Source organism: Musca domestica, unplaced genomic scaffold (genome assembly GCF_030504385.1).
Source record: "Musca domestica strain aabys unplaced genomic scaffold, Musca_domestica.polishedcontigs.V.1.1 42, whole genome shotgun sequence".
Taxonomy (NCBI): Eukaryota; Metazoa; Arthropoda; class Insecta; order Diptera; family Muscidae; genus Musca; species Musca domestica.
The window spans coordinates 4,774,910-4,794,013 of NW_026712329.1; the positions used below are offsets into that span (position 1 = coordinate 4,774,910).

At 35.3% G+C, this 19,104-nt stretch overlaps 4 protein-coding genes across 7 annotated transcripts in view; 2 read left to right on the forward strand and 2 right to left on the reverse strand.

The window, feature by feature from the left end:
- Positions 1 to 5,458, forward strand: part of LOC101899704 (protein unc-80 homolog) — a 62,167-nt gene extending 56,709 nt beyond the window's left edge. For 3 of the 4 annotated variants that reach the window (XM_059127141.1, XM_059127142.1, XM_059127143.1), the window contains 6 exons: positions 1,204 to 1,934; positions 1,995 to 2,213; positions 2,272 to 3,738; positions 3,799 to 3,967; positions 4,021 to 4,697; positions 4,752 to 5,458. In XM_059127141.1, the coding sequence (XP_058983124.1) occupies positions 1,204 to 1,934; positions 1,995 to 2,213; positions 2,272 to 3,738; positions 3,799 to 3,967; positions 4,021 to 4,697; positions 4,752 to 4,976 (3,488 nt within the window). In that variant the 3' untranslated portion in view covers positions 4,977 to 5,458. The remainder of the gene's footprint in view (positions 1 to 1,203; positions 1,935 to 1,994; positions 2,214 to 2,271; positions 3,739 to 3,798; positions 3,968 to 4,020; positions 4,698 to 4,751) is intronic. The other variant, XM_059127144.1, reaches the window with a different exon arrangement.
- On the reverse strand, positions 5,450 to 11,796 carry LOC101899546 (vacuolar protein sorting-associated protein 72 homolog). The gene is made up of 5 exons (XM_059127146.1): positions 11,113 to 11,796; positions 10,911 to 11,043; positions 10,555 to 10,846; positions 5,931 to 6,204; positions 5,450 to 5,861 (listed from the first exon to the last, which is right to left on the reverse strand). The coding sequence occupies exons 1-5, from the start codon at positions 11,244 to 11,246 to the stop codon at positions 5,660 to 5,662; spliced, it is 1,035 nt and encodes a 344-aa protein (XP_058983129.1). The 5' UTR covers positions 11,247 to 11,796; the 3' UTR covers positions 5,450 to 5,659.
- A 611-nt stretch (positions 11,797 to 12,407) lies between these two features.
- Positions 12,408 to 14,545, forward strand: LOC101899193 (uncharacterized). Its single transcript, XM_005187115.4, has 2 exons — positions 12,408 to 13,238; positions 14,054 to 14,545. Exons 1-2 carry the CDS (start codon positions 13,224 to 13,226, stop codon positions 14,492 to 14,494), a joined length of 456 nt encoding a protein of 151 aa, XP_005187172.1. The 5' UTR covers positions 12,408 to 13,223; the 3' UTR covers positions 14,495 to 14,545.
- A 1,448-nt stretch (positions 14,546 to 15,993) lies between these two features.
- On the reverse strand, positions 15,994 to 17,589 carry LOC101899022 (E3 ubiquitin-protein ligase RING1). The gene has a single exon (XM_005187114.4). The coding sequence runs from the start codon at positions 17,399 to 17,401 to the stop codon at positions 16,115 to 16,117; it is 1,287 nt and encodes a 428-aa protein (XP_005187171.1). The 5' UTR covers positions 17,402 to 17,589; the 3' UTR covers positions 15,994 to 16,114.
- Between the last annotated feature and the right edge of the window lie 1,515 nt (positions 17,590 to 19,104).

The following is a 19,104-nucleotide window of genomic DNA, read 5'->3' on the forward strand; positions in this document are numbered from 1 at the left end:
CCCAATACTAAAATCCGTTCAATTTAGTACTTTTCCAACAACTAACGTACACATTTCCAAATACACCTCCAAATCTCAACCTCAGATACCAACACTTATCTAAATATCAAATTTCACAATTTTATCTCTATTCGTTCTGCCGAAACCTGATTTAGGTATATAAAATTAGATATCCAAAACCACCTCCATATCTTAACCACAGACACCAACAGTGACATCTATATCAAATTTTAGGATTTCAACCTTACCCCTTCACCTAATACCAAATTGAGTACTTTTCGTACAAATATAGGACGCACTGCTAAATCTCAAACACAGATACCATCAGCAATCTAAATATTAAATTTTATTTATTTTTTTTAATTCTATCTCTATCCCTTCATCCAGTACAAATACAATTAAAGTACATATTTCCGGAACAACCCTAACACCAAATTTCAGATTACATGCACTATCATTTCATCCACTTTTCGTGAACTTGTACAAAATTTCCTAACCACCTTCATATATTAAACTTACTTTCCAACTTTGATTTTCATTCATAATACCAAATGGTACAATTTTAGAACTTTTTGTAAGCTTAAAGTTCGAATTGGCAAAAATCTATATATCCCGCACTCCATCAGTGTCTCTTATTTCGAATTTAAGTATTCTAGTTTATTCCGTTTCGGCAATACAAAGTATACAATTTTTAGTACATTTTAGTACTTATCACACACCTACACAAAACTGAGCCTCGTGCAACATTTCAAGATTCTAGTTTCACCCGTTTCGTCTAGGCATTGATTTCCAATCAGCCAGTAATATATACATTGTGTTATCATTCACTATCACCTTATCAACATGCCAAGAAGCCCCTTTCCCTTGATTTTTGCTTCTCTGTTTCTCTAATGTCTCCTAAGTTGGCTTATATCTACACTGCCGTGATACCATCACTGCTGTAATTAATATTAACTTGTGTGGTGTTTTTCTAAGCTTATTCACTACTTCGAAAATCTTATTTACCGGGCCTATGTCTACTCCTGCTACTGTGGATCATATAGAAAATGGGACTTTGGCAAAAACTGACTAAGAAAACATTAACAAGACTTGTTCTCAGTTCTATTCCATGGGCGGAGTTTTTCTGAAAAGTTCGAACATTTACCTTATTCAAAGTACATCTTCAAGAATTTAACATTCATCCTCTCTTTCTCTGCATTTCAGATAAAATACTAAATCCAAATTGGTATATACGTGACTTGTACTTCTTTAAACGATCACAGTATCCTGAGGTTCGTTTAGTCCTGCTCAAACCGGACGAATCATTTTTGGCCTTACAAAAACAAGAGTTGACCAAGAAATTTGTCGAAATTGGCAAAGTGCATCTAACTTGGGCCATTCTAAAGAATGTCGATATGGTTGTTCAGCGTGTCGTCTTCTTACACGAAGAACTCATGAAGTTGCCATCATTTCCACGTAAAGCTTTGGAAGTGGATTTGGATTTACATCAAAGTGGTGAATATGGCAAAGTGCTGTTGGGTTTAGATGTCCTGCATAAATTTATGTGGGTGCGTCTAATTGCGCGAATGTTTGAAGCCATGGCTGGCAATTTTGCGTATTCAGCCGATATTCAATTATTTTTGAATGTGTTGTCGGGAGCGGCTTTCTTGCATGCGGAGGATTCCTGCATTATGCGTTATGTTATGGCTACCTACATCAACGCTGCCTTTAACTTCAAGAATATTTTCTCGACAAATGGGTATTTTATGATAATGCCGACACTGCTACAAATTTATTCTCTGCATCAGACAAATAAACTTATTACTACAACCATTGAATATGCGGTGAAACAGTTCTATTTATTGAATCGCAAACCATTTATTTTGCAAATGTTTGGTTCGGTATCAGCTATTTTGGATACCGACGAGGATGGCCCCAATGGTTATGCCCATAAGGTAAGATAAATGCATTTTGTTATTTTGTTTCTAATTATAATACAATTTGTTTGTTTCTAGGTCCAATCCAGTTGCCTCTTCAACTTATTGCTGAGTTTGGAAGATCCTTCGCCAGATCCCTTGAATATTGCTGAATTGGTTAAGGAACCAAAACCCTTAAAGGCCATTGATTTTTGTTATCACGATGAAGATGGCGATGTTACTGTTTTGGATTGCATTACTCTATGTGTAATGGTGGTTTCCTATTCGGCAGAGAGCACGAGAGGCTATCAAATGTTGGTATGTATTTCCGAAATGAATGCATTACTATGTGTCTGTCTAATTGTCTTTCTTTCAGATAATTTTGGAAGCCATTTTACCCTGCTATCTCCAACAAATCCAATCGCCCAGCTACATCCCTTTACAAGGAAAGTCAGAACGTGATATTATTTTACAGCTGGCAGTGGCCATACGCACTATGGTCCACAACTGTGAAGGTTTAGCAAAAAGCTACAATGGGCCTTATCGCAACAGTCCCGATCACAAGGGTTCATCGCAACGCAACTACAGTCGGGGACCACCCTATTCCCCTGGACTAGACTTTGAAGAAGAATCTCATTCGAAATACATCAATGATCCACGTACGAAAAATACATTCGATTGCGGGGAGGATTCAAAAAAGATTAGGAACGAATATCGCAGACCCAGAGATGTTTTACTTTCGGTGGTGGGAGATTTTCTAAGCAAAGCCACAACACGCCTGCAAGAACTCTCCAAGAAAATGCCCAAAGACGATAATAAATCGACCGAAGTTTTAGATGCCAAATGTCACATACGGTTGGCCGACATTGCTCATTCTTTGCTCAAAGTATCTCCCTATGATCCCGAATCAATGGCCTGTCGGGGTTTGCAACGTTATATGCAGGCTGTATTGCCTCGAGCTGAATGGTCTAATGATACACTGCGCAATGCTTTAGTTACCATCTTGAGACGTGTCGATAAAGTGTTTTTGAAAATCTCTAAGAAACCTTCCATAAGACGTAGCACGGATTGGGATGCAGCCGCAGGTCTACTCAAAGGTATTCACGAAACCATTGTGCGCCATCCCTATGTCTTGCATTGGCAACAAATGAAAACCTTAATAAGCACCGTACAAAATCTCATTGTTAATGAACCCGGTTCCTCGGTTCCGGAAGGTATATCAAGCGCCGGGGCTGCCCTTATGTCTCAGAATCCCCCGGCCTCCATCTGTTCGACGGTAGTGCGTTTGGTGGCTCTCCAGGTGGTAAGTCCTGTCGATTGTTTTTCTCTTGTGCAAATATGTGGCGGTAGTGCAGAATTTGCCACCCAGGAGAAGGCCGAAGGATATCTAATGCATTTAATAATGCCTCTGTGCTTGAAAGTCTGTTCCGGAAGCGGGGTTTCCGATGTGGGTGAGCTAAAAATGACCGATGTTAGTTATTTGTTAACTGCCGTGCTCAATGCCATGAGTCCACCAGCGGGACGCACCGGTCAAGCGGTTTCACAAATCAATCGAGTTGGGGGTGACTTGAGAACGGGATCTTTAACATTTACTGGCAGTCGGGATGCCAAAAGACCGGCAAGAATTGCAGGTTCTTTGTACCAGGCAGCATTTTTGGCCCTGAGAATTGTATGTATATGCTTTGAGAGTCGTTTGTCCACCGAATGGCCAAGAATTGTGAGAGTAATGCGGGATTTGGGGCGAAGAAATGAAGCTGCACCGGACCTGTGGAGTTTCTTGTTATTTGTTGTGACTCACAGGACACCACTTTACATAGTTTTGTTGCCCTTTATTTTGCACAAGGTAAGCGAGTGAATTCCAAAACAAAGAAATCCCTTCTTAAATATTGTTATCTCGTTTTAGATCTCCCAGCCGCCAATTGGAGACCATGAACGACACATGCAGTTTATTATCCGTGAAAGATTAAGAGGAACTCCTCCTCAAGGTGGCATAAAATCCAAGGGAGCCTTACTCTTAGAACTGGCCCGAGACATGAGGGAGCTAAGAAAGGAATTGGAAGAAAATCGTGACAGTAAGAAACATATATTCGTATGCAACTAGTATTTCACTTGTCGAATCTTACAGATCGTGAGAGTTCCGACCAAAAGAAGAGCGATACCCCGGCAGCCACAAGCGGTACAGATGCACATAATAAATCCCAACAACGACCTTCTTTAATTTCAATTTTCACTGGTACCACTACAGGGCAAGCAACTCACTCACATGTTTCGGCTGCACCTATTGATTCTCGCAGCGGTTCAGGTGGCATCTGTACACCCAGTGATACACTGTCCCAACAAACGCTACATCCCCCCCGAGAATCACTTTCTAGCAGTTCAACGGGCAAAGATCATCACACGACCAGCGAAAGTCACAGTGGTGGTGACCAAGCAATTGGTTCAGCTCCTACTCTTATTGGTGCTGGTGGTGCATCCGGTTCGGGAGCTGCTTCTAGTCAAGGCACCAGTTCCGCCACAATTGCCACAGCTCTTCCATCTGGGGTAACATCGCAATTATCTCACTCACAAAGTCTACAACAGGCACCGTTCAAGGCCCAACCACCGAAACTGCGTTTTGTGTCATCCGTTGAATTTAGACATTCCTCGGGCGAAACATCCACCACACCACTGTCGCCAGAAAGTCCAGCCGAAGATAGTTCAGGTGATCATACACGATCACGGCTGCAAAGAACTAAAGCAGCCAGTCGTAAAACATTCCGCTTGAAACGTAGTCGTTTAACACCCATGGAACCGCCTAGTATTGTAAGTTGTGGTCATCAGCATTACTATGAAGTTTCTAAAATATCATTTTCGTAGGTTACTGCTTTGTCCCAGGAAGAACATCCCAAACCGATAGGAGAAATATCTTGGGATTCTGTATCACAGACATCTTCCACGTCCGGTTATCGTGATACGAATAGTTTACAAACCGGTTTGCTCTCACCCGATGGATCTTTGGGTGGTTTGACATTGGGACGCTCGCCTTCTCAGCATTCTCTTTTAATGGTATATGAAGGTCAAGATGAGGATACACTCATATAACAATCACAGATTGATGGTGCTGATGTAACCGAAGGACGGCGTCATGTCTAGACTTGTTTTTGTTAGTTTAGTACAGTTGTTTATTGAGAGCAAGTTTAGCTGGGTTTTGTATTTAACAATGGAATGTAACGAGTGTTCTTAGGACATCCATTAACCAAGTTTTTTGCACAACGGACAAAAAGAAAATATAAAAGTCTCTTACTTTTAAATGTCTTTCCATATTGCTATTACTTTTATGTAATAAATAATGGCTATTACTTTTTAGATATGAATAATGGCAGAACGTACTTTGTCCTTTAGTAACGGAAGGCAAAACTTCCAAACAGTCAAAAACAACGTATTGGCATTTAATGTTACAAAATATCTTTTTACTACAAACCGTATTTTCTACTATACAAAATATATTTATATATGTATGTTGTTTATTGAAATACATATGTGGCCAAAAAAAATAAAGGAAAAATCGAAATGTGTCAAATTAATATGATGATCATTTAATTTTACTATTTTTTTAGAAATATTTTTATAGTTTATAAAAATCAATGTTAAATGTTATATTATTCCAATACTAGGAAATCAGTGATATAGAAACATGTCTATAATAAAATCATTCCAAGTAAAATATAAAAACTATCTTAATCTGTTCTAATTAATTGGTAAAACAAGGGTGAAGGAGGTTATGACTACGAGTTTATTTTGCTGGCAAGGGCTTTTAGGCGATTTTCCTTGACCATTTTACGCCATTCCAGCCATTTTTGCATTTCTGGATTGTCAGTATTGCCTCTTTCTTCGAGTTGCATGTAGTAGGCTTCCCTTAGAATCTTAAATGCTTGTATGCTGTAGTAAGGTTGTTGGGTAACTGGATCAAAATATCGGGCAGGTAATCTGCAAAAGAGAAATAAGGGAAATATTGTATAGGAAAAAACTCAAATTTAAACTTGTATAGCTACGTACTTTGTAATTGGACACAGATATGGTGTATTTCTCTGTAATTTTTTACTCTTAAATATACCGTGAAAAACTTTTTCATCAAAATCATTTTCTAATGATATAAATGTCCGTTCACATTTGCTTTTTGGATCGTTAGGATCATGTGGGGCAACAGAACCACGAGTTTGTTTGCGTACAACTGGCATTGTTACTGACTGATAACGTATCATTGGACCTGTAAATACACGTTTGGTGGGACGTGTTTTCTTCTTTTCCAGTTCCATTTTGTGGAATTTTTCTGCAAATTTAAATATATAATATATTTTGTAAAGTTTTTTTAAATAATATTTTCGTGTTCTGGAGCTACAATCGTGAGTTTTTATAAATATTATCTAAAAGATAATCTAAAGTGGGATTCCCTAATATTTTTGCCATTACCAACTACTTTCGTAGCTTTAATTGCCGGTGAATTTAACATTATTTCTATCGATAAATCATAACGACTACTTTAGTGGCTAATTTGACAACAATTTTTTTCTGAAATTATTAGCAATTAAAAATAAATATTAGTTTTTGGCAAGCTACAATTATTTTTTATATTTCTAAAATTATTAGCAATTAAAAAATTGTAGTTTTCGGCAATATTTAGCTCAGCGGATAGGTCTGAAATTTATACCATACATAGATCTTGGCCTCCTGACTAAAAAAACCGAAATATAACCGGTATTTAGAACCGATATGTAAGCTTAAGAAATTGCCTTTCGAATGATGTCTCTTTATGTTAAGATGGCAAACCCGGTTTGTGAGTTAAGGGTATTCGGGTTATTAACATAAATCATAAACATTTTAAGGAATATTTTGTCTGAGGTACCGTAATTTGTACCTGTCGGTATAAGAACGGCTACTTTGGTAAACTTTTAGTTTTAGGAAAAAGTTTGGCCACGTAGTCGAAATTTATAGAAAGTATTAATCCCAGCCCAAGGCCGGATATTTAGATAATCTTTAAGTATAATTAAGTTTAATAAATTTTATTTGATACGCATTCGGTCCTAAAAAACAGTTATATTTCGGTTTTTTGTCCGAACTTGGTCAGTTAACCAAGATTTATCAAAAGAAAAAAAGTCAGATCGATCCGAGTGTTATTGCTAAACTAGGATTTTTTAAGGAATTTTTCTAGGGGACTGTCAAATACTCCCAAAGCGTCAGATATGAATTTGTATGATTTGATAATGTCTGCTGTCATAAATACTTAAAACCCCGTTTTAAAAAGCAATATAAAACCTGCCGTAACAAAATGCATTCGTGGATTAATTGCGAATAATTTCTTTATCATTTTATGAGCTTCAGTCCGAGTTTTAAATAACTATTTTCTATAGTACTTTGAGAGGTACAATCGACAGCTTTTCAGAAGTAAGTTTTAGAGAAGTGTAACCCCTAAAATGACAGAGCTTAGTCTTTTGGCAGCCATTGACAACAATTTGACAATAAGTTTAATAGTTTTTTGCAATATTGTTATTTGACAGTCTTTAAATTTCAAATCACATTTATTTCTTTTGGCAACATGGATCGGCAAGAAAGCGCATCTGATAACCATGTTTACTGTCAAAATCATATGCTCTGTCCTAGAACTGCAAGGATGTAAAACTTTTTACTACGATAATCCAAAGGTAAGGTGGAGATACCAGCTTATTACAATTTTTTTCTATGTGTGCCCGACTTCTGCCAATTTTGTTCGTGTATATAACTCATTTTAAAAATGAGAAAAAATATGAAATAAATGGCAACAATTTGTTGTATATAATTTTAGATGGGTCTAACAGGAAGCGGGCATAGCCGCAGGGCTCTATTAACTATACTTTTAAGAAGCTGTTTTACCTACTTATTGTACCATGACGATAACCAAGTTTTCATTTATGATATCGAAAAAAAAAACAATAGATTCTTTTAGGTTCTGGAACAAAACAATAATTGTCATTTGGAATTCGAAGAAAGCCAAATCACAATGGTGACCATGGCTCAAAAAGAAAGGATGCTCAACTTCAAAGAAACTATAAAAATGCAACTCTGTGCTGGAGTCTTATAGTGTCAAATAGACTTTAAAATATGAAACAGTTGGTTTTGTTTATTCTTAATTTTTTTTAACCAAATCCATATATTAAGGAAAACCCGCGAAACAAGAATGCAATTTTGAGGTTCTTTCACCAGGTTGAATCTAAAGTAGTAGGACAATACAGATTCATTCCAAGATTGTACAATGAGCTGCCCATTAGCGTCGAAAATATGCATTTATTTTGCAACCGAATTTGAAATAATTTCATATTATTTATTTATTTATTTTTATTCAAAACAATACATACACATACACCAAATGTGTATATGTTTTGACAGAATAAGGGCCCCAAAAGAAAAAAAATGTATTTATGCTTTGTTCTACATTTTGTAGTTGTGCCCTGATCTCGAACCATGGCATATACAGGGTTGTCCATATTCGACGGATCCATCTGGCAACGCCATAACTTTTGACAGAGATGTCACATCGCTTAATGACATACCGCGTTTGAAGCGTCATTTCAAGCAGATTTTTACCATGAACCAATACACGCCACGCGAAATAGTTGAAATTTACATTCAACAGAAGAAGTCAATTGTGAAAACTCAACGTGCTTTTAAAACATTAAAGTGCTCCTTCTAAGAACACCATTAAGCGTTTATACGAAAAATTTTCGACTGGTAAGGCTATTTCTAATCCGTAGAGGCCATATAAAAGTCGACCAAGGCGATCGGCCGAGAATATCGCTGCCGTACGAGCCAGTGTTGAGAGGTCCCCAAGAACATCCCGAAAACGCCGTTCTCAGCAGTTGGGCATGGCTTGGTCCACTTTACAACGGATTATTCGCATTGATTTGCATTTGTTCCCGTACAAAATTCAATTGACGCAAAGAATGTTGCCTGCGGACAAGCCTCGTCGATTGGAATGGGCCCAAAGAGTCATGGGTCCGTCGAATATGGGCAACTCTGTATAAGGTCGGCCAGCAAGCCATCTGGCAACTAAAGTTGCCGTCAAAAAACTTATTGTGATTTGAAATGCAGAGAGTCAAATCGCAATGGTGCAAAAACTACTAAGTTTATTGTCAAAAGAAGTTTTTGTAGTTTTTGTACTATTGTCATTAAAGAATATTTTCATAAGGACTTTGAATGCATGATATTAAGATATTTTCCAGAAGACCTTTGAAGATGAAATATTTTCTAAAGGACCTTTCAAATATTGTAGGGCAGAGCTACCGCGAGTGAAACAAATGTCTGACGTCCGACATGTTTGCGCAAAGCCAACCATTGTTTCCGGTTCGTCTGTAATTTTTAATACATTCTGGTAAGTTGGGAAGATTCGTGGAAAATTTCAAAACTCGCACCAAGTAGTATAGTCGCCTTATTCAGTACGAACAATTATGGAATTTTTGGAAACTAAATTTTGCATAATATTTTTAACCATCTTCAGAATTCTAGCTTCAAAGTACAATTTTTAAGCGAATTTAAATATCTACGCCATAGTTTATATCTCAAACCTTAATACATGTTTGTACCTTATTTAGTACATATTTTTACATTCTAGTAAAAATGTTAAAAATACAGTCCTACAAGCGTCTACGAACCAATCGTAGTTCTCATGCAAAATTTAACAAGAAAAAAAGATGTAAGTTCGGCCGGGCCGAACTTTTAATACCCTCCACCATTTGGTACAAATTTGACAATTTCCAAAAAAAAAAATAAAATCCGTTAAAAATTCTGTTAAAATCTTAAAAATACCGAATGCCTATACGACGACGTGGACCTGCATAGACAACTTTTGTCATAAGTTATTACCATATTTAAATGCGAAACTTGAAGAAAAATCTGTTTATAATGTAGCTAAAATCATCAAAACACCGAATATAGGGTGTACCGTTATATGGGGGCTATACGAAGACGTGGACCTGCACAGACAATTTTCTGACATGGGCTGAAGTATTCATTACGAACTTCACATGCGAAATTTGAAACAATCCCGGTAAATAATTTCGCTAAAATCATCAAAATACCGAATATCGAGGGTACGGTATATGGGGGCTATACGAAGACGTGGACCTACATGGCCCATTTTCTGTTTTATGCTGCAGCATCTATTACGAACTTCAAATGCCAAATTTCGAACGATTCCGTTAAATAATGTCGCTAAAATCATCAAAAATACCGAATATCGGGGGTACCGTTATATAGGGGCTATACGAAGACGTGGACCTACACAGATTATTTTCTGTCTTAGGCTGTAGTATCCATTACGAACTTCTAATGCCAAATTTGAAACAATTCCGGTGAATAATGTCGCTAAAATCATCAAAATACCGAATATCGGGAGGTACCGTTATATGGGAGCTATATGATAACTTGGGCCTACATGGCCCATTTAACCTGCACACTGGCAAAATATACATATGTGCAAAATTTTAGCCTTCTATCTCAATTTGTTCGAAAGATAGCGTGATTACAACAGACAGACACACAGACGGACATGGCTAAATCTATATACCCTCCATAGTATGGTGGAGGGCATAAAAAGGAATATTGGACAAACTCCTTTTGATATATTACTAAGACTACCGCTATTACTTACCCAGTGATTTGAGATTTTCTTCTTCCGTAATTTTGGCCTCCTCCAACAACTCTTCCTGTGTCGGCATGTATTCTTCTACTCGTACAACCTTTTTCTTTTTCTTACGAGCATCGTCCATTTCTTTGAGACGGATTTTGGTAGCCTGTGTTTTTATGGCCGTAGACATACGAATTGATTTTCTGCCCGAGTCAAGAACTGTGAACTTGGCGCGAGTTTTGCGTTTAACAACTTTTGTAACCTTTTTCTTTATGGCTGCAGATTTCTCATCTTTTTTGTTGGGTTTGGCAGGTTCCTGTGAACACAAATATAGTAATAAACAACGACATGGATACCATCAAACATTTCTATAGAAATACCTTATAAGCCTTTGTATTAATACCGGCACGTTTCCTTTTCTTTCCCTCCTCCTCATCATGATCCGACACGGGTTCATCGTTTTCATCAATACTGAAATCGGAATCTACGACATCTTCCTCTTCGTCCTTTTGCCTAAAATAAAAACAATTGAGGAGAATATAGGATTTTCCTTCATAATTTATGTTTTATGTTCCAACTTACACATATTCCTTATCCTCTTCCTCCTCTTGGAAACCACCATACGATGTTTTGTAGAACTCATCCTCTTCTTCTTCATTTAAAAGTTTTGCTATTCTATTACCAGCATTTGATCTCCGTGAGCGTGCTGCAGCCATAATTTATTATTTTTCTAGTGTATTTTTATTTTTAATTTGTTTAATTTGTTATTAAAGCTGTGCGCTTTCGTTTGGTTGGTTGTTCGTTGCGAGCGTTGGAAAAAAATGAAAAGTCCCAACCAAACGAATATGAAGGCCACAAAGGAATACCCGATAAAAAATAAACAGAAAGCAAAGACTCGGGGTACTCTGTTGTTTACGAATGAGACGTGAGAAAATTGAACATCTTCACTAAAGAGCGCGGAACTAGTTGCTACTATCGTTTGCCGAACTCGACTATGGACTTGGGTGAAAACCGAGTACTCCATAGTCGATTTAAAATTCTTGTTCAACTAATATGTCCTGTTCAAGTTATGGTCTGTTCCAAATTCGAACAAATTCGATGGTAAGTCCTTGTATCTTTCGAAGATTCCGCGCCAATTTTCCTTTCATTGCACTAAAGTAGGGATAAGAAAGTCGACTTCCGATGACACACAAAAACAAAATCTTTGTTCGATCTTCTGCCTGGGGAATAAAGTAGATTTTTTTAAATAAACAAATAGAGAACGAATAACGTGCCATGTGAACTTAGATTACTCCACTCACTGTTTTTTTTCAAATTCCTTCAGGTAGGGCGGAACTATCATATGATTTTAATTTTTTTATTTTCTTAGTTTAACATGTCAACTTTATTTATGTATGCTTTTGTATTATTTTCAATTTTTGAAAATTGTTTAGAAAATATACAAATTCAATTGATTTCAGAATGCTTATTTCAACGTATGCTAGGGAATATCTTTCAATTTTTGTAACGAATTAAATATGTAGGGATATGTAGAACATGATTTTAAAAAGGAAGTATGATCTTTCAATCAGTTTTCTCTTTTTTTAAATATTTATTCAAAATTAATGCAACAGGTTGCATTTGTTTTGATAGCACTTCTATGGTGGAAGAATATAGGTAGACGCATCGCTGCTGGGACAGTGAACTGTCAAACCAATTTCGGAAGTGAAAATGTTGAATGAAAATTATTTATATTTGTAAAAAAAATTTGAAAACCCGAATTATAATAACCTCCGAATGACGTCATATAAGAAAACATATAAAAATCTACTTATATTTGAAAAAGCATTTAAGTTTTTTTGACATATCATTGCTCCTAAGCGTTGATACATCTACCTGTGTTCTTCTGCCATCAGTACTTTTGACATTAAAATCCTTAAAGGTAGACCTCGTTACGTGCAACTTTTTCCAAGTGAGTCCACCTTCTCTTCATTGTACCATGCATAAATGTATGGATTTCATAAATTGAGAGGATTTCATTTGGTATATACCAAATGGAATTGACAATTGAAAGCCACTGGATTTATTATGAGTGTATCTAGTCTTAACCTGCTTGAGTTTGGTAGAAATGTGTTTTAAACGCTTTACCGCGTTTACACACAAAATGTATCCGTGAATACAGTTTTATTGTGATCAGATAAAGATTTGGATGTAAACGTTCTTTTAGAAAAATCACAATTTGATTTCATTTTTGTAGTTGGCAACATGAAATTTGTTTGACAGCTGACGTATACTCTAGTTGTGTGTACCCAAACAAACATGTGAAATTTATTAGCGAATAGCATTAAATTTTGGCAATAATTATATTTTACTGTATTGCAACTAAAATTAAAAGTAAAGCCAACATAATAAAAATATTCACAATCTTGGCGTGTGATTGGGATGCAACGAAAAAGTGCTTGCGGCCAATAACAATAACATTTGTGATAACAACAATGATAAGGGGACATACAAGAACATTGGCTTGATTTTTGGCAATATATCATTTGTTTGTTTTATTGACTGATAATATAATTGTGCAAAAATTTCTAAGAAAATCTATTTACGTGACATTCTAAAGTATATATTTGCAAACGTTGATATTTCACAAGATTATTTTCACACAATTTCAATTTCGTTGTAAGGAAAAGCGGCATCCACAGAAACCAAACAGAATGAGCTCATACAAGGTAACGAAGGGAATTATAGTACATAATGTATGTAGTATGTGTGTCTGTGTATATAAAACAATGAATGAAAAAATATGATCCATATGTTAACTATTTCACAAAAGAAATTTCTATTCATTCTGCAGATTATTTAGACCGGTCTTTCTTCCGTTTGCTTACCTCATGCCGTAAAGAATTGATGCCTTCTGGGTGTATAAATATATTCAACGAAGAATTTCTGAATTTATTTATGTTATCAAGTTTCATACTTTGCACAAATTGGGCACATAGGTTGTTGGAAAGCGTTTCAAGAACTCAGTCGTATGTTGTAATATTTACTAAAACTAAACAAAACAGCAAATAATATCACATCGATTTGTTTTCATAAATAAAATTATAAAATAATTTTAGGTGATAGATTGTCCAATTCTTTGTAACTTAAGTTTAACTATTATTAATGTCCTTTATTATTTAACAAGTAAGTAACTTGATATCGTGGTGATGATCACCTAAGCGTAACAAGATAAACTTATTTCTTACGGATTGCGTAAATAATTGATAAAATATGTAGGCCATTCCAAGTCTGTCAAATCTCAATATGCTAATCACCATAAACTGTAGAAAGCACACACTTCATTCTATACTGTAAAACTAATGTGAAATCTATCAAAATTGTTAACATTTTTCTCATATAATTGAAAGATTACTGATAACTATTATAAGTTCGCTAATACGTTTTGTGGTTTTCGTGTAGTTAATAAAAGTCGTTAATTAATTTCCTTTTATGATTCTTAATTTATTTATAACTTATATCTTTCAATTACTTTATCTTGCAGGGTACGGCAGTCCGCCTATTGAAATGTTTTTGTGGCTGTCAAGATATGACCCCAGAAGAAGTTCAACGAATATATTACCTAACACTGCAAGCAACACTAATCGATCGTCAAGCTGTGAAATTATTTAAAAGTTACTTACAAAGAAATCGTTGCGGTGACAAATCGCTTTCCGAACAATATATTGAAGTCTATGAGTTATGTGGAGAATATATGAAACCACATATTGGTGTCATCACCCTGGATGAGTTGGATGAATTAGTTGATTTGGGATTACCCAGAGAATTGGAGAAAGAATTAAATGAACAAATTAAAACGGGCGATAGTGATAAGATAACACGTTGTCTGTTGCGTGTGCAGGGTACACTGCGAAATGCAATCGAAGAGAGTGAAGAATATAAAGGCTATCGTGATGCTTTGGCAGAAAAACTAAGTCAGCTCTGAGATGAGAAATGAAATTAGGGTTTATCATAAATTCTGGGTGCTTCTCAGGAACTGATAATTTAACATTTACCGAAAGTGCTTTCACTAATGACAATGAACCTTTTTTATATGAAATAATTATTACTGCCCCTTCGCAATTCACCAATGATACAACAACCGATTACTGCACCAAATGATCAATGTCATCACAAACAAGAGCTTTTGTTACATTTCATTAAATATAAATATACCTATTTATACTTTTATATCCCTCCATATTGTATTATGTTTATAACATAATTTATTAGTTTTTATAAAAAAAAAACTCTTGATATTTTAGTGATATCAAGTGTATTTGTATATTCCCTATAAAACGAAACTGTAGTTACTTAATTAGACAGCTTTTTTATTTTTTTTTAGTTCTTCAGGCAAGAACTGTGTTTATTTTGTTTATATACACCATTTACTCTTATTTAGCTTTACCAGTTTTTAAGTAGATTTTTTGTCAATTAAATGTAAGAAAAATATTTTATTACTTCAATAAATTAAAAAAAAAAAAAAAATAAATAAATAAAAATTATTCAATGAATATTTTGAAAGACCTTTCAATCGGCAAAGCTACATGCGATTTTTTAGGGTGATTTTTTACACATAATTGTTTGAATGAAAAATAGACCAAAAGCCTAGTTTTTGAAAAAAAAAAAAATATTTAGTAGGACCAAAGACTGTAGATTTTAAGAATATATTATGAAGACAAACTGTAGTTTTTAAAAATATTTTTCAAGGTAGAGTGGACCAAAATTGTGAATTATTATGAGGGACTTATAGAAAAAAATATTCTTTTAGATATAAATCAAATAAGGTGAAGTTATTAAAATAATTTTGGAAGGGCTCATGATCAATCGTTTTAAGAACGTACGAACCCAATGTTTCTAATTTTATTGTTGCAACATAATTGTTGTTAATCCCATAATCGTTGTTTTAATAAAGACAGCGTTTATTTACTAGTGAAGAAAGATGGTAATGTTTATCAGGTGCATTTTACCAGGGCAGGGAAAAATGGTTTCGGAAAATGTCACCAATATTCTCCCCAAGAGTTAATTTTTCAATTTTTCTTGAAGAAAATCGTGGTTTCTTCGATTATTTTTTAAAGGAGCCACTGCATTTTTTAGTACAGTCTTTGAAAAACAGACAAATGGCCCTAAAATAGTGTATTTTTTGAAGAACAAATAAAAGAAGAATTTCTAATTTTTGTGTACCAAATTGTAATCGTAAATAAAATTTCATTTTTTTTAATGCGTTATTACTTTATTTTTATATATGTATATTATTAAGTGATGGATCGTAATGACAAACATTAAAAGCAATTACACATTATATATGTGAGTACGTAATAGTTTTGCATATAAATATTCCTGATTAAAACTAAATTAAATATGTACTACGGATACGTCTAGTCTATTAAATATAAAGGAAAAAAAGAGAGAAAAAGTCAACTGAGAGGACCACAGAGCACAGCATTTTTACAAATTTGCTTCGCAATGTACACTTGCTACAGGATATTTGCCAAAAGTAATTGTCGGACTGCTACTGTCTGTTTGTCATTTTCTGGAGGGGTCATCCAGAAGGTGGCAGCCATTTTTAAGATTTCTTCCAAGAGTAAAACATTTCCATGGGCTTGTTAACTTTCCAGAATTTCTCATTGACTTGATGCAGGGTCTGATTTCCATTTAGAATAACCAATTGTGAGGGTTGGGGTGCAATATAAATGCATAAATTAAGCATTCGATATGCCTCGGGTAATTCTGACCCCAAATCGAGGGTCATACGCAATGCCAAATATTTGCTCAAGTGGTCGACAGTAGCATTTGCCGTGGTCTTAATGTAACGTATACAGTTTTCCTTTAATGCCTTCATCAATTGATTATCCGCAGCCATTTCAGTGGGATGAGGCTTAAAAACCAATTCGATTTCATCGTTTATACCCAATTCCCCGTTACCTTCGCCTTCGGTGTCTATGTTGGAATCACCTTCTGTGCGACAATCCATTTGTGAATCGGATTCAGATTCTTCTGATCTTTCCGAGGTTAAGACGGACATTGCTCGTTTGGGTTTTGAACTACTTGAGTTTGAGGGTACTGGTGAGGGCGTAGAACGTACCGATGGTGGATTAGAACCACCATCATCTATGCGTGTCGTGGATGTGCTGGCACCCTGATTTGCTATTCCTGTAGATGATGTTGCAACAATATTACCAGTAACTGCAGTCGGTGTGGTCGAATGTGTCGGGGGTGGTGGAGTTGCCGCCCGTACGGCAACATTAGCTGGTCCTGTGGAGTTTTCCCGATTGCTATCACTCTCATTGCCATTTGTATTGCTCTCATTTGAAACATTGTGTGAATGTGAAGAATTGTGATTTGTGCCATTTGCCTGTGAGTTCCTGCCACCACCACTGCCCTTGGTACGGAAACGTTGTGGTCGATTTTGACTTTGTAATTTGATGCCTTCATTAATGGAATTTACCAATGCCTGTTGCGATTGTGTTTGATTGAATTTAGCCATGACCTTTTCCTGTATGGCCTCATATTCTTCACGACTGGGATAGATTTTCGATATGAGTAAATCAAAGTTGGGATCTGGTCTCAAAGAACGTTTTGACACCAACTTTTTACGGCACGTTGGACACTCTTTATTGCCCGAACGTAAAGCTGTGATAATACAGTCCTGGCAAAAACGATGCAAACATTCCTTGGTGGTCATTGTCTTCTTTAGCATATCCAAACATATGGGACACATTAGCTCACTGTGCAAACTTCTTGGCGATACAGCAATCTCTGTGTTGTCGGTAATTATTTCCTGAGGCTTGCGTTGTAATTCATACAACGACAAGTCCCAGGTTTTATTTTGAGCTGGTTCTAAAGATGCCATGGCAGTCAATACTTGCAATTAATGTAATGGGATATTTGTTTCTATGCCCAAGTCGACTTTAATTATATTTGCCGAAAACAATAACGCTTTTATTTTTGCGCTTTCTATTAATAAATTAAAAAGATTGCACGGAATCAATATCTTTTCACGACCGACGCACACAATAAGAGAAAAAAGAAAACAGTAACGAAGCGAAAATGCGTGATAAAGACAAAAATCAAAGCAAAACCAACGATTATTAAAGGGTTCTAGAAATTCGAAACTTGTACCCTAAAGTGCTCCAAAGATCGATAAATTCAGTTTAAAGGTTTCTAGAAACACGATTTTCTCCCATCCAAGTTGTCAGTTCACCGAATGAACAAGTATTGAATATCATTTGTACCATGGTTCAATAAAAAGGAATGCTTGGACCCGAATGAGTCATAGGCTCTAGTATCCATTAAGATCTTCAAATACGAAATGTGTAAAAAATCCGGTGAATAATGTCGTTAAAATCATCAAAATACCGAATAAATGGAGGTACTGTTATATAAGAGCTACTAGCTATGAATACGAAATTTGAAACAATTCCGGTCTATAATGTTTTAATATTTTTTTTATATAGTTATTTATATTTTTCATTGTATTTTAAATGTAAGCCTTGAGCCAAAGTTATAACTCGTACTCCATAGTAAAGATATTTAGTACAAGAGGTCAAGTACAGCATACAAATATCACAGTCAAATTAAGTGGTAGCTCTACCAAACCAAAGGCTTCCAAAAATCGAACATAATCCCCATAATTGCGTTGAGGATTATGTTCGGGCACCGTAAAATAACTCGAATTATGAATGATATACCTGGATTTTCCTTCACATATATATTCGAAACGGTTCAATCTTTCAATTCCATGGCAAAATTTGTTAATATTTTAAATATGGGTGCGGCAATGTATATTTCTTCCAAACATGCATTTTAAAAATATTTGTTTTTATTTTTTTAAACAATAAATACAAATTTGACAGAAGTCGGGCACACCATGGTATAATTATTACAGAAAGATGCAAACCCCATCTGATTTCACTCTATGGTATTGCTCATGGAAAAGTTATTTAAATTTGTAAAAATTTTTGAAAAAATGCGAATTATAATAGCCTCCGAATGACGTAGTATAAGAAAATATATAAAATTCTACTTATATTTGAAAAAGCATTTAATTTTTTTTGACATACCAATGCTCCCTGTATTCTTCTGCCAAGGTATTGCTAGTATCAATTTCGGTATGACGTTTTGTGATTTAATTCCATTTCTTGATATACAATAGGTATACACATGGTACAATAAAAAGGTAAGGTAGAGCTTCCAGCTGATTACAATTTTTTTCTAAGTGTGTCCGACTTTTGCCAATTTTGTGTATGTATTTGTTGTTTTGAAAAATAAAAACAAAATATTTTCAAAATCAATGTTTGGAAGAAACTTAAATTGCGGGGCGCGCTTTGATAAATTAACAACATTTGCCATGGAATTGAAATATTGAAGACTTGAGATCTATTTTTGAGCGAACATTTAGGCATTTCATTCATCTTTCGCGCTATTTTACTCATTTTAGAAATGAAAAAAAAAATCAAATAAATGAAAACAACTTGTGCTTATAATTTTGAATAATTCTGACTGGAAACAGGCAACAGCCTGAGGGCTGTATTTCTGTAGTTTTACCGAGCTGTT

Coding starts and splice junctions, on each gene's coding strand:
- LOC101899546 (XM_059127146.1), bottom strand. CDS start 11,246: ATGGCTGCAGCACGCTCACGGAGATCAAATGCTGGTAATAGAATAGCA. Junction 11,044..11,112: donor GAAGAGGATAAGGAATATGT/GTAAGTTGGAAC, acceptor TTTTTATTTTAG/GCAAAAGGACGAAGAGGAAG. Junction 5,862..5,930: donor TATCTGTGTCCAATTACAAA/GTACGTAGCTAT, acceptor TCTCTTTTGCAG/ATTACCTGCCCGATATTTTG.
- LOC101899022 (XM_005187114.4), bottom strand. CDS start 17,401: ATGGCATCTTTAGAACCAGCTCAAAATAAAACCTGGGACTTGTCGTTG.